This window comes from Macrobrachium rosenbergii, chromosome 13 (assembly GCF_040412425.1).
Source record: "Macrobrachium rosenbergii isolate ZJJX-2024 chromosome 13, ASM4041242v1, whole genome shotgun sequence".
NCBI lineage: Eukaryota > Metazoa > Arthropoda > Malacostraca > Decapoda > Palaemonidae > Macrobrachium > Macrobrachium rosenbergii.
Window position 1 is genome coordinate 10,255,863 of NC_089753.1, and position 14,990 is coordinate 10,270,852.

Consider the following 14,990-nt stretch of genomic DNA (forward strand, 5'->3'; position numbering starts at 1 on the left):
ATTTGTTTTTACCCTCTTAAGTTAGGATTTTATTGGTCTTTGTATTTTGCTCCTTTTGCTTTCTGTCAGCATCATCTTGTCACCAGGGCATTGCTGTGAATGTTGGATTTATTGCTTTGGTATTTTAATCCATTTTGTTTCTTTGCTTAGGGGACTGTCCTCAGGTTGTCACAGAAGCCCTGCTGCCATGTTTTTTGCCCCTGTTCTCTTTGTTCTCTGGCTTTGTATCTCTGTGGGTATTGGTTAATAGTGATGTGGAAGGATACTTGCTGCCTTGGCCGCCCCTGCATTAGTCATTTGACCTAGATTGCTGTTTGATGAAATTTGATGGAGACAGTGATGCAGGCCCATGTTGTCTCAGGGTCCCTCAAGTTTTTTCAACACCTTTGTCCTGTAGCTATATCTTGAGAGAGTTATTTGTTTTCCAGGTTCCTCTTGAAGAAAAATGGAACTTTGCAGGTGCCAGGGTGTTTCCTTAGGATTTCAGCTAATCAGGATCCCTCTCTCTGGAGGCATTCTTTGTGAATCTTATTAGAGGCATTTCTTCAGTAGCCGCTGAAGTAGTGTCATAGATTCAAACCATTTCAGGGCTTCTGATGTTCTTGGTGCTTAGAACAGGGTTGGAGTTGTGAATGCTGAGTGAACGTCATCTGGTCCAGAGAGATGATATTCTAATGTGAAGCTCCCTGACCTCTTTTAGTTTGTGTCAGGATTGGCCTACCATGCCGCTACCATGGCTGTCTGTGACTAGGAAAGACATGATCAAAGTGTCCTCTGTTGTTGATGGTCAAGGACTTTTTTTGCATCTGTTCATCTTGCAAGTTTAAGACATCTTATGTTGTCTGTCATGCAGTTGTCAGCACCTTCCTTTGGATGTCTGTGAAGACCTTCACTGTGAGTTGGAATTCTCTGGCTTGGCTTGTTTGCGATTTGCCAAACTGTCAGGTGCCCTTGGCTCTAGTCTGTAGCAGGGCTCAGTGCATTGGGCTGTTGCTGCCATGCTCCATGCCCTGATTTCTTCTTGTGCAGAAGTGTTTTGTGACAGCCACTTCCATTAATTTTATACCCCGTTGGGGGCTAGTGCCATCAGTACATCTCATTCAGTGTACTGTAGGCATTACTTAAGGTTCTTTGAAATGTCCCTTCAGCCCCTGACTGCAACCCCTTTCATTCCTTTTACTGTACCTTCAGTTGCGTTCGCTCTACCATTTTGCTTCATCCTCTCCTAACAGTTGATTTATAGTGCAGCTGCGACGTTTTCCTCATTACAGTTTTAAAACTTCCTCTATTTTCAATTTCCTTTTCAGCACTGAATGACCTCATGGGTCCCAGTGTATGGCCGTTGGCCTAAATTCTATATTGTATACTATTCCATTAATTTTATTACCTTCTGTGATCTGCATTTTCTCTAGTGCTGAGTATCAGGCATGGCCTCAGGGATGTGGCAGTCCTGAGGTCTTGACAGCAGCTTTTTGTGTTCACTTGATAGAATTTGTGGTTTGGTAGCATCTATGTAGATCTCATCTGCCCTGTCCCTTGGTTCTCATGTTAACAAAGTTCTCAAATTCTTCTCTTCTTGGAATTGTTTTGCTTTTGCTTTTTTCCTCGTATCCTACAGAATGAATGTTTAACTGTCTTTTTTTGGGGGTGGGTGCTTTTGGCCCCTATAGTTCCAGTGACATGAACCTGAGTCACTTATGGCACAGATACTCTCAATTTAACTACTGTTATTGCTTTTGGGCTAATATCAAACACATTGTTCCTTTCCCCCCCCCCCCTAAAGGCTATGTTCCTGTTTGCTCTCGCCCCTTCAGTGTGCCTCAGTGGGTTGCATAGCTTTTCCAATGGGCCTCTCATCCCAGCCTGTGGTTGTTATGGGGGGCTTCTGTTTGCTTCATAGTTCCTGGCTGTGAATTTTCAAGTAAAAGCTCATTCTTAGGTGGGATTATCCTACTTTACCCTATTCTTCTGAAATTCTTTTCTACCCTATGGGACAAATGCTTTCAAGTTTCGCTGCCAGCAGAGTGTATCTCTCTGGCTTTCTTACCCATATCCATCCTTTTCTTAAGTCGCTGAAATCGGACTTTACCAAGACCTCTCATTCTTTGTTGTGCATATTTAGAAAAACTTTTGGTTGATTCTGATCATCACTGTAAGTCGTTCACTTCAGGTCAAGGGATTCCAGTTGTTCATCCTCCTTCATCATCCCATGTCTCTTGAGCATACATGTAGGTGTTTTTCCTGAAGTATCCACCTTTATGCTATAGGCATTTGCCATGTGATATTCTGGGGTTAAGTCTTCCGTTGCATCCAATTTTGAGGTCTTCATTGAGCTGTTGTGCATCATCTTCAGAAATTGGACTTGTTTCTGGATCTTATATTTATTCAGAGGGTCTGCTTCATCATCCTGCTTAAATTGAGATTCATGCTGATTATGTAATTATTGTGAGTGGTCTTTGTATGACAAGCATTATTTTTACAAGAAGACAGGTTTTTATACAAACCTATTAATCACTATCCAGATGGAGGTTGGCACAAAAGAATGAGAACGATGAGTTGATGGACAGTGTCTGAGAGCTTGGCATGTGCTCTGAGACTTACAGTATCTTTCAAATTTTCAAGTTGGTGTGGCTGGGTCCATTTCATAAGGAATGGAGGTAATTATAATGAATGGGGTTTTATTTACTTATTTTGAAAACATTATATTTAATACATATTGGTTACATATAGTTCATTTTCATTTTCAGGGCTACCTGTTCATTTCTGTGTTAGTAAATACAAACAGTGACCTCATCAAACTTATAGTGCAAAGTATCAAGAATGACCTGGGATCACGTAATCCTGTCCATGTTAACCTTGCTCTTCAGTGCATTGCCAACATTGGCTCCAAGGAAATGGCTGATGCCTTTGGCAACGATATCCCCAAATTGCTTGTATCAGGGTAAGTCTCGCTTCATGTATGCTGTTAACTAGTCAGATTTTTCTGTAGTGTGAACTGTGCTCTGCTGTCATCATGATCTGTATGTTTTTTCCAATCATCAAGAAAGTGTATGTTTTTCTTAGTATAATAAAGATAGGAAAATAATTCAAATTCTCTTACTATTTCAGTGAAACTATAGATGTAGTAAAGCAGTCAGCTGCCTTGTGTCTCCTTCGTTTGTTCCGAACTACACAAGAAATTATTCCTGGGGGTGAATGGACGTCACGGATTATCCATCTATTGAATGATCAGCATATGGGTGTAGTGACAGCTGCATGCTCACTCATTGAGGCTCTGGTTAAAAAGAACCCAGATGAATACAAAGGCTGTGTCTCATTAGCAGTCTCTCGTTTGTCTAGAGTAAGATATAAGATGTAATTTATTGAAATAAGTTTTTTAAAGAGTGTAGTCTTTCAGTATTGTCTCCTTTCCAACATCAGTCCTACTTATTTTTTTTTAGAGGGTAGTCTTTCAGTATTGTGTCTCCTTACCAAACATCAATCCTTCACTGAAATGAATCATTGTACACATGGATATAATTTTCAGAGCTTTTTGACATGAGTTTCATGTTTAATCATTTTATGATTGCAGATAGTAACTGCTAGTTACACAGATCTTCAAGACTACACTTACTACTTTGTTCCTGCTCCTTGGCTGTCTGTCAAGCTCCTGCGTCTTCTTCAGCATTACCCACCTCCAGAGGACCCAGGTGTCCGAGGTCGTCTGAATGAATGTCTAGATACAATTTTGAATAAGGCTCAGGAACCACCTAAATCTAAAAAGGTTTGATTTTTAGATTTCATATGATGACATTCAACCTTTTAATTGTATGTGTATTTGCTTTTCTGTGCTGTAATATATTACTTTGTTTTGTGGAGGAATATAAACATTTGAAGTTAATTAAATTGTTAATTAAGAGGAAATAATCCCTTGACACAGCACACTGATTTAACAGTACCTCTTACAATTGCTCATTTTTATATTTAAACTAGCTTTATTGCCATATTGATTTTTTTTTTTTTTTTTAATTTACAGGTTCAACACTCCAATGCCAAAAATGCTGTATTGTTTGAAGCAATTAGTATAATCATCCATTCTGACAGGTAAGTTTTAAATTTGTACTACCTGGTATATTAATGTGCATTTTTGAGAGATATTTTATGAGAAACTTAATGTGGATATTTTGTGAAAAACCTAATGTGGTGTAATGTGTATTTAGTCTCTATTAGGTTTCCTAAAGTTTGACATCCATGTTTCAGTGAGCCGAACTTGTTAGTTCGTGGTTGTAATCAGCTGGGTCAGTTCTTATCCCATAGAGAAACCAATTTGAGGTATTTAGCCTTGGAGACCATGTGTCTCTTGGCCACCTCAGAGTTTTCTCATGAAGCAGTCAAGAAACATCAAGAAACTGTTATTAATGCCCTAAAGGTACGTGCTGTCTTGACAAGGTCTGGACTTGATTTTTTTTAGTACTCCTTATAGTTCTTAATTCCTAAAATTATCTTGAATAAGGCAAGATATCGTGCTTAATATTGTGACATTAATATCATGAGCAATTTGTGCATCCTTCAATTAGCTAGTATTATATTTACCTGTTTCAAAACTTGTCTTTCACCAACCAGACTGAACGTGATGTTAGTGTACGACAGAGAGCTGTTGATTTGTTGTACGCCATGTGTGACAGGAGCAATGCTGAGGAAATTGTGCAAGAAATGCTCAATTATTTAGAAACTGCAGATTATTCTATTAGAGAAGAAATGGTATGTATTTTTTTATGATGCTGTTGATTTAAGTGTTTCTATGTTTGGTTGATTATCTTCTCACAAAGAAAATGTCTTTGGGAAGCATACATAGGTGGGTAGGGAAGTGTTTTTCTTTTGTGTGACCCTGTTTATTTAATGATGCAAACATGTTTTAATAATAGCCTTGAGTATAGTAGTTTACTTATCATACTTTCAGTGTTCAAAATCTGATCATACTTTCAATGCTCAAAATATGATACATGCAAAGTTTGATATAGCAGTAAATTAAGCAGTGCTGAGGGACCTAGTAGATTTAATTAGGGGCCTGGTCCACCAGTATTTTTGATAATTTATGAGGACTTTCAAGTTTGGTTAAAGAATACTAATATCATTTGATTTTGATTATCTACTTTATAGAGATTCTTTTATTATAAGAAATTTCCTTATGTGACTTTTTCTCAATATAAGACCTTTTTCATATAGGTGCTAAAAGTGGCAATTCTTGCGGAAAAGTATGCTCAAGATTACACGTGGTACGTTGACGTTATCCTCAATCTAATCCGTATTGCTGGAGACTATGTGTCAGAAGAAGTTTGGTATCGTGTTATCCAGATTGTTGTCAACAGAGAAGATGTACAAGGTTATGCAGCAAAGACAGTTTTTGAGGTAAAGATATTTGTTTTTTTATTTAATTTGTTTTGATATCCAACATATGAATGCATTGTGTCAAGTCCATCAGTATTTCCTTTTATTGAGAAGGCTTTGCTTAATATATCCCCATGCAATGTTCTTCACCAGAGTGGAATTTTTTGCCATTCATGCATGGCATATATAAGAGATTATGTGAGATATGGAATTACTTCCTGCACTAAGAAGTATGAACTCAGGTTGACTTTTTAATTTACATTGTTCACAAAACGTAGAATATTGGTGTCTGGTATTGTATTTCTGTAAATAACTTCTGTCACTGTCAGTATGCATTATGGGGATGTTATTGCTTTTTCATTAATATATCAAAGAGGTAGTCAGTTCTATGTACAGTACAGCATTTGTATTTAGATAAAAGTATTTGTCATTTGTCACACCAAATAAACAAAGCATCTTTATTGATTCATTAACATTGTCCGGTTATTTATAGTAGTAAGGAAAATGAAGCTTGAATAGCAAGAAACACTGTGGGCAAGGGTTGTGGATGTCATGACATAACAATAGAATTAAAGTTCATGCAAGATGTGATTTCATTTAATCTCTCCTTCCATTATATATTATTTTAAGTTATTTTCATCTTTCAGGCATTGCAAGCCCCAGCTTGCCATGAAAATATGGTAAAAGTGGGAGGCTACATCCTTGGTGAATTTGGCAATTTAATAGCAGGTGATTCAAGATCAGCACCAGCTGTACAATTCCAGTTACTACATTCTAAGGTATGAGATAGTATTTAAAGCAAGATTTTTATGATGGTGTAAATTTTCTTCTGTACATATCTAGCAAGTTATCTTGAAGGTAGAATGCTGTAAAATAATGCCAGGCCCTGTAACATAGGTATGTTTAGAATGTGATTTTGTTTTTTCAGCCCTTTATTCTGTCTGATATCAAAAAGCATTATTACCCTTTATTCTCTTTTACATCTAAAATGTTTTCTTATTCCAGTACCATTTGTGTTCACCTGGAACCAGAGCATTACTCCTTACCACCTATATTAAGTTCATCAATCTTTTCCCTGAAATCAAAGGACAAATTCAAGAAGTCTTGAAGTCCAATTCTAACCTAAGGTCATCCGATGCAGAACTTCAACAACGAGCTTCAGAATATCTTCACCTATCAATTACCACTACCACAGATGTCTTGGTAAGTGCATCTCTGTTTAAAAAAAGAACATTCCTATTTATAGTGCAATGTTATTGATTAAAAAAAAGTATACAGGAAAAGAGTTGTGTATTGTTTGTGTCAATTGTAATATTTTCAAAGTTTTTTTTTAGGATTTTAAGATTTTGTGGATAGGACTAAATTACAACTTGAGTATGGTCAAGACCATTGCAAATTTTGGTGACTGAGTGTTGGTAGCAGAATCAGAAAGTCATAAAAAAAAAAAAAAGAGGAAATGTGAAAATAGGATTGAAATCCAACATTAAGCACAGCTAAACATCTGGCAACTGGAAAGCAGTGAAGGGAAAAGTCCAGTCTGGGAAATGGCTAAATGGAATCTGGTAGAAAACTGCAGGGATGAATGCAGTAAGTAAGGAAAATGGTAACAGTGTGGATGGAAGGAAAATAAATTTTTGGACTAGCATTGAGAATATTTCATTGGTAAGTGGTAAAATTAACCTTTAAGCAGAAGACAGGAAGGTAGTACCACCTGCATACCCCACCTGGATCTACAGGTATACCCTAAGTAATAACCTCAATTTTAGGGATGGGAGGAAGTTGCTCTTTGTAATGATTAAAGGATTACTATGAAACAGTTTTACATTATAATCTAGTTTGTCTCATCCAAACCCCCAGTAATCATAAATATGCTGGCAGGATCCATAAGAAAACTTTGGAGGCACTTAATATATCAGATGCTATATCAAATCAAGATCCTAAGAAGAAGTTAAGTGAAATGCTAATGGCTGTTTTAGTAAGGCATGTCCCTGGAAAGGCCATCAAGATTAGGACAAATGACCAGCCATGATTTGATGATGTATGTAGGTGAGCTAACCATGACAAACAGACTAAAGTCAACACGATGATCTTGTTCACATGAAAATTACACCATTTCTGTTGTCTTACTATGCCACAAGTAGAGCTTACCATATAGCTGAGAGAAATTACAATAATTCCTTAATGAGGAAACTTAAAGAAATTACTCAGCCTCATCTGTGGTGGACCAAATTGACATCATCTGTCTTTGGGTTAGGCTTGTCTTCCATTCTACCACTACTGACAGATGATGGTAGACTGATTACTGGCCCTAAGGAAAAGGCTGAACTGCTTCATCAAGCTTTTGGAGCTGAGCATTCAGCTGAGGATGTTCGTCTCCCTGATACTCGTCATCCTAAACGTCTTCTTACAAAATTTTCATTATGCTGTAGGGATGTTAGGAAAATTCTGGATAATCTTGAAAGCTGGGATGGAGAAGATCCTGATGGTTTCTTCCTTTCATTTTTTAGAAAGATTTCCAGTGTGTTTTCTCCCAAAATTAGTAGATTCTATGGATTTTGATGTCAACATAGCATCGTTGTGGATGAGCGCAAACTTAGTCCCTATTCCAAAGAATGTCATATCTGCAAACTGCAGTAACTATTCTCCCTGTGCTCTCCAAAGTTGAGAAAAACATTTTTAAACCACTTTACAAGTATGTGGAATCCAAAGGATTGTTAGCTGATAGTCAAGTGTGTATATAGGAAGTAATTATCTGTGATGCTGTTTTAGATTTGACATGCTATTTACAAGAGAACCTTGATGAGGGTTTTTTAATGTAGAGTAAGTAATTCAGATAGATTGTAGTGCTGCTTTCGATTTAGTAAATCATTGGGCACTTTGTATAAACTTCAGAATGTTGGAGTGGGTAGATATGTTATGGATTACTTCAAGATTTCCTTACAAGTTGGCATTAGCAAGTTTCTGTTGATGGGATCTTTAGCGAACCAAGACCTATTGTGTATGGAGTTCTACAGGGTAGTTTTCTTGGGCCACTGTTATTTTTAGTGTATACAAGTGATATGGTCAGTGGCCTCAAAAACAAGATTGTTCACTATGCCAATTATGCAACACTTTTATGGGTGTAGTAAAGTCTCTATGTATTAGAAATTAAACTTCCTTTAGTCTGAATCATGACACGGAGTGGATAAATGAATGGTCTAGTTGGTGTGGTATGAGGCTGAACTCCAGTAAAATAGAAACTGTTGATCAGCAGATCTCATACTGATTTTCCACCCCATGGGACTCTGCTAAATGAGTCTGAAGCTTTAACTATACTTGGTGTGACTTTTGACTTACATCCTACTTTTGAGAAACATCTAATGACTTTTGATCCTACTTTTGAGAAACATCTAATGACTTTTGAGGAAATATGTATATAACAGTGATGAATCATAAGTTGTATTTTATCAGAGATATTTCACTTTCACAATTGATCCCCGATCCTCTTTATCTTCCAAGAGTGACCAGATTTGCTGAACAGCAGCACCAATATGCAGTAAATATTCCTTGCTGTCAAACTTCCAGAGGTTCTTTATTCCTCATGCCATTGTACTAAATTTACTTAAAATTTTTATCTGTTTAGTAATTTTTTAATTTCTAATAACTGATCTCTCTATTTCCCATTACTTTCTGTTACTTCTTTCAAATGAACATAATATTCTTTGGAAGCTTGAATTTCAAGTCAGTGGCCCCTGTGGGCTTGTTCCATAGGATTAAGGTTCATCTTCTGAATAATAATAATATAATAATAATAATGATAATAATATTAATAATAATATCACCACTACCATCATCACCACCACCAACAGTCTTCATCTCTAGATAATTTCATGAATGAAAGAAGAAGATTAGTTCTGTTGAAGTGGCTGATGAGGAGCCCTTAGCTCCTTATCCTACAAGTGAAACATGGCCTGCCGTGGTTACTAGCCCCAGAGATTATGAGTATAAAAGGTCTTGATGACAAGCACCAAGGGTCTAACAATGCCAGGCACCTTTGTTTTCACCTGTCTTGCTTTGCCACTTGTATAACAGTCGCCTCTCAAATTGCATACCTTTGCCAAGTTGAAATGTTCTTAATGATGTTTGTTCCTTTGGCCCATGAAGAGGAACAATTGGAATGTGTTACCCCTTGAGTCTTTGGTCCTCAACAAGTACAGCTTGATAGCCTGTACAAGGCATAACAGAAGGTCCTCTGTGTTATTAAATGGAAGACAGAAATGGTGAAGGGTGATATATCATGGTCCTGCTACTATAGCATGACAAATTTAGGAAGAGACACTTACTGTTGATTTGAGTCAGTGTGCTGATACCATACATATCCTTATCCAATTTAAGATATTCATCTTTATTGCAAAATAAATCAGGAAAAGGGTGGTGTCAAGCATATTCTTTCTCATTCTGAAATTTATTTCATTTTTAAATCATCATTATTTTTATTTAAATTAAAATTGAAATAATAAACCTAAAAATGTAACATATGTTTTGACGAATGCTGCCTGTTTTCGTATCAATTTTGGACGGGTCATTTATGGTATGGTTAAGCTCCTTAACCCATGAAGAAATTGATTATTCTCTTTAGATACCACCATTTTTAAGGGCCAGTGCTTGAACCACCTTTGACACATATAGGCCATTTCAACAATTTTTATGGCCTAGATATATCTGTGGATCCAGATGGTGCAGGCATTGGGAGCCTGCCTTCTAGGATGGTGAAACTGGGAACATTCAGGACATGAGTATAGGCATATAAGTATGATTGATGGTTGTGATGATATGAATGGGCATTTGAAAGCAAAGGGATGATTTTTTTAACTTTCAAAAGAGGTGCAACTATAAAATGCCAAGAATCATGGCTAGTGTATGTTGTAAAAGTCATATTAAAAATGAGAAGTTTCTTGAGAAAACTGGGGAAGTTGTGGTGAGATGTGATGATTAGATGTTTGGAAAATAGACATTGTAGCAACTAGTGTGGTTTAGTTGTGTAATGAAAAGGAAGAAGACTGTGTGGTTAGAAATAATAGGGGATTTGCAGGATAAACACTCATGGAATTCCTGGGAAATCGTTGCGAAAAGGTATTTAAGAAGACCTGGACCATTTGAAAATACAAGAATCCAACCAGAAAGAGAAGATTAGAGACATTGGTATGCATTTTAATGTAATAAGGCAAGTTCATGTACAATGAGGGTTTTGGTATTATTTGGCAAATGACTGTCCTTGTTTATTTGTTTGGAGTAACATAAGTTACTTCTTTCAGGCAACAGTATTAGAGGAGATGCCACCGTTTACAGAAAAAGAATCTTCCATCTTAGCTGTCCTTAAGAAAAAGAGTGGTCGAATGTCAGCACAAGAAGCACAGAAAGAAGCGCGAGTGCAAGCTAGAGAAAACAGTGCAGCTCCAGCAGTAGAAAAGGCTCAATCACAGGTAGAGTATTATGTATTTGTGTTTTTGCAATTGAAGGCAAAGGCAAATATTTATATTGACCCCACTACATAATAAGAAAAACTAAAAAATGTATGGTTATGTAACTGTAGTTTTTTGGAATTTTTTCAGCTCTGTTAACATGTTATATATAGTATAAAAATGGTGGTGGTTTTCATTGATTGCTGTGGTAACCCACTTGAGATTCTTCATTTATTTTGAAATCAGTTTGCTTTCAAAGGGAGAATAGAAGTATATAGAGGGAAATTCCTGATGCACATAACGATACTGTATATGTATACAAAAAGTATAGTTGTGTACTTATGGTCTCCAGCCAAGTTTTATTATAGATATCATGTGCCATAGATATGTCAGGTGTACAGTTTGACCTGTGACACCTTGCCGAGGCCTCTCTCTGGAGAGTATACGTATTTATTCCTTTTCCTTCAATTTAACTTAAAAGCACCAGAATATTCTCCTGTGAAGTACAATTGATACAGATGCTAGTAAGAAACCTTACAGTACCTGTTAAAGCACTATACAGGATTGCCTTAATTCTTTTGAATTATTTATTTATTTTTTTTTTGTATTTAATTAATTTGTGAAATACAGTAACTTTTGTTTATTTGTTGTACTCTTTTTTTTTTTTTAGTAGGCTTTCTGTTCAACTTCTGAAGAATAACAATTATATTATAATATTAATGAGAGAGTATGTAGTTGTACTGTTTGTGCTTGCTTTTCTCTTTTACATTGCTTCTGGACTCATTTAGTCCTACCCACAAATAAAATTTCAATTAGATTCAATATTAATAGCTGAAAATTGTATAATTTCAGAAAAAATTTGCTTCCTTATAGTACCTTAATTTTTCTTTTATCAAATTAATTCAGGTAATGAATAAACAAACAAGAAAAAGCATTCAGTATTTGCCTTTTATAGTTGGAAAAGCAAATGGTTCATAAAGTCATGTCTTGGACTTTTATGGAAATCACATATCCTCTTGTAAATCAGTGTAGTGAAATAAACACTTTATGATATTTTCTGTGTATATAGTCATGAAAAAATTAAAATACTGTAAAATTTAAAATGGTACTGTACTTAACTTGATTTTGTTTTGATTTAAATTGGTTCAAAAGAAATGTTTTATTTACAAACATTAAGGTAAAATCAAAACATTTGTTTATATTACAAACATGAATTATTAATTTTATTGTAGTAGATGGAGAATGTATTATACTATTTCCACACTCAAGTTGCCATTGTCATCCCCCCCCCCATCCTCCTGCTTGCTTTGTCACCTTTATTAACATTAAATATCAAAAGAACAGTTATTAGCTGTCTTATGAACATCTGTCTTGATGCAACAAGAAAAGCAAGAAACCCAGATTTTTTTTTATGTTAAATTCCTACAGCAATATTTTATTTTTCCAGTTAGCCATTTTTGTACATTCACTTAGATTGGGTATTATCAAACACAGTAATATTTGGAACAGCATAGACTTCGCCAAAGGGAGTGGATCTTAAAAACAAATTCATAGTCTGACAAACATGAAATTTTGCCAAATTTTCTGTGACTACATATGACGTTTGACTATTTGAAAATGGAAGACTTTATCCACATTATTTTAGCTTTATAGTTATGGAAGGTTTCCCACCCTCATAAACTGATTGTAGGATGTTTCTATGTTCAGGATATATATTGAAAAATAGCTGTTAAAAACTGATTGATGGCACCATTTCTCCCTTCTGGAGGCACCATAAGGATAAACTGTACAGTACTTCTGTTACTGTCTAACCTATATCAGAGTAACTTGTGACACCCAAGCTGATGATCAACCCCTCCAACTTACTAAGCATTTATTTCCAAAAGTAAGCTAAAAAATTACTACTCTTGGTGCTCCTTTTTTTAACTAATTCCAGTATGTCAGCACACTATCACCAAGTCCCTTAAGATTGATGTAATGAGTATGTTTTTATATAGCTGAAACTCAGGGTCAAAATTATGGCATATTTTTCTGGTTTTGAGAGTGACAACAAAACTAAAATTGAGACAATTCACATTAAATTCTGAGGTCTTTTGGAAACCATTAGCTTTCAGAATTTTAATTAAATTTTCTAATTGAGTGTTGTCCTGGTACCTTATATTAATTTCTCATAAACAAGTTTGTACACAAGTATAGGCATTTAACAAAATAATTAAAGGTGTGAAAAATTAATTGCTGCAGGATGGGCTTTTGGGCTATAATTGATGTATATTGTGCCCTACTCTCTAGTATAAATATCACATCCAAAACCCAGTAATTAAAGAATTTCCTTTAATAATCCCCTTAACCTAGCCTTTTGTATGATATAACTTACAGTAGGTAAGGCTAGCAGTGGCATTCAGTCTTGAAATGCAGCTCCTTGTTGGGTGACTATAAACCTAATTGTTTTGAATAAAAAGGGGTTTAATAAATTTGTATTATTTTAGATGGATTTCATCTTGTTGTTCAGAACCACCCAATTGCCTTTGTGGGCTAGTATTTTATTAGAATTGATTTTGGTTCTGTTGACCATCATAATTTATTGTATATATATTCATTAGTCAAAGGCATTTAGTCATTTTAGTTTTTGTGTAACTATTTTTGCATATTTAGTGTTATCACAGGGATCTTATCTGGAGAAACGAATAAGTTTTTCGAACCCCCTCCTTCCTGAAATTCCCATGTATTCATTAGTTAATGTGTTGATTTTTTTATTTTGTTATACATTTGTCTTGCATTTTATGGCAGTCTGAGATGGAGTCCTCAAATGTTGCCATTTCATTTCGCCAGCTGAACAATTCCACCTCTGCGGATCTCTTGGGTCTCTCCACGCCTCCTGCTACTCAGAACAATACTCAAAGTAATACTGGTATGTGCATAAAGTAATGTTTCCTATCTTTTTGTTTATCTATTTTGTGTTTGGTGATACAATCATGAAAATTTGAAAATAGTATTTTAAAGTGGGGTATTGTATTTGACTGCAATTAGATGTCAGAGTTTAATACTGGAAAAGTATATTTTGCTGCTTTAGGTGTAAGTATGTTTTGAAGAAATTGCTTATGTCCCGTTTATAATTTATGTAAATGTATATTTTATGATTTCGTAGTCAACTCTACACTGTCCTTTTAATAAGCTTTGTGTATTTGATTTAAGTCAGACAAGATAAGATTTTTTAGAATTTTGCCTTTTATGATTTTTGTATTATACAGTAAAACATATGCAGTAAAGGCATTGAGCAAGTACAGCAGTTTGGTAAAAACTACAGAAGGTAAGGAAAATCTGAAAAGCAAAAATCCATTTGTTTGGTAAGAATCCATGAATCATTAATAGCCATACTCTTAGGAATGGCTCTTGCTGCACCTACTTTGAGATCCTGAAAGGCAAAAACCTTATTGTACTAATGGTAAAGCACACCACATTCCATCATCTTACAGCTGATATATGAGGTACTTTTTTAGGGGTAGCATCTTCTTGCATTTTGTGTAATGTGTTATTCGTTCTCATTTATTCATCCCCCTATTGGTTTTAGTGTCGTCAGTGCACCTCATGCAGTGCACTGTTGGCATTACTTAAGTTTCTTTGTTGTGTCCCTTTGGCCCCTAGCTGCAGCCCCTTTCATTCCTTTTACTCTAACTCTGTTCATATTCTCTTCCTTCCATCTTACTTTCCACTCTCACTTAAGAGTTAATTCATAGTGCAACTGCAAGGTTTTCCTCCTGTTACATCTTTCAAAACTTTTTACTGTCAATTTCCATTTCAGCTCTGAATGACCTCATAGGTCCCAGCGCTTTGCCTGTGGCCTAAATTTTATATTCTATTCCTTACATTTTACTTTCATTCTCATTTATTCGTTCAATACCTTTTACTTTTCCCCAATCTGTGTATTATGTGATTTTTTCAAGCTAATTGAGGAACCATTGTGTATTTCTAGTAATAGATTAGACCTCATATTCATAGATGTTCCAGCTATTTGGCAAGTCCAGGGTCTGCAAGTATATAGGCACTTTTGATCATTGCACCACTGAGATAGACATATGTCAGTCAGTATATTCCTAATGCCACCATTGAAGAAATGGTCTGGCTGAACAGTCAGTATATTCCTAATGCCACCATTAGAGAAATGGTCTGGCTAAAATCTAGAGT

At 35.6% G+C, this 14,990-nt stretch overlaps 1 protein-coding gene across 6 annotated transcripts in view; it reads left to right on the plus strand.

Annotated features, from left to right (window-relative positions):
• The window catches only part of AP-2alpha (adaptor protein complex 2, subunit alpha), a 110,220-nt gene that overhangs the window by 57,583 nt on the left and 37,647 nt on the right, over positions 1-14,990 (plus strand). For 4 of the 6 annotated variants that reach the window (XM_067114183.1, XM_067114181.1, XM_067114182.1 and 1 more), the window contains exons 4-14: positions 2,748-2,941; positions 3,109-3,340; positions 3,572-3,763; positions 4,016-4,083; positions 4,240-4,408; positions 4,603-4,740; positions 5,206-5,388; positions 6,015-6,146; positions 6,373-6,570; positions 10,662-10,829; positions 13,596-13,716. In XM_067114183.1, coding sequence (XP_066970284.1) covers positions 2,748-2,941; positions 3,109-3,340; positions 3,572-3,763; positions 4,016-4,083; positions 4,240-4,408; positions 4,603-4,740; positions 5,206-5,388; positions 6,015-6,146; positions 6,373-6,570; positions 10,662-10,829; positions 13,596-13,716 — 1,795 coding nt within the window. The remainder of the gene's footprint in view (positions 1-2,747; positions 2,942-3,108; positions 3,341-3,571; positions 3,764-4,015; positions 4,084-4,239; positions 4,409-4,602; positions 4,741-5,205; positions 5,389-6,014; positions 6,147-6,372; positions 6,571-10,661; positions 10,830-13,595; positions 13,717-14,990) is intronic. The other 2 variants (XM_067114185.1, XM_067114186.1) reach the window with 1 other exon arrangement.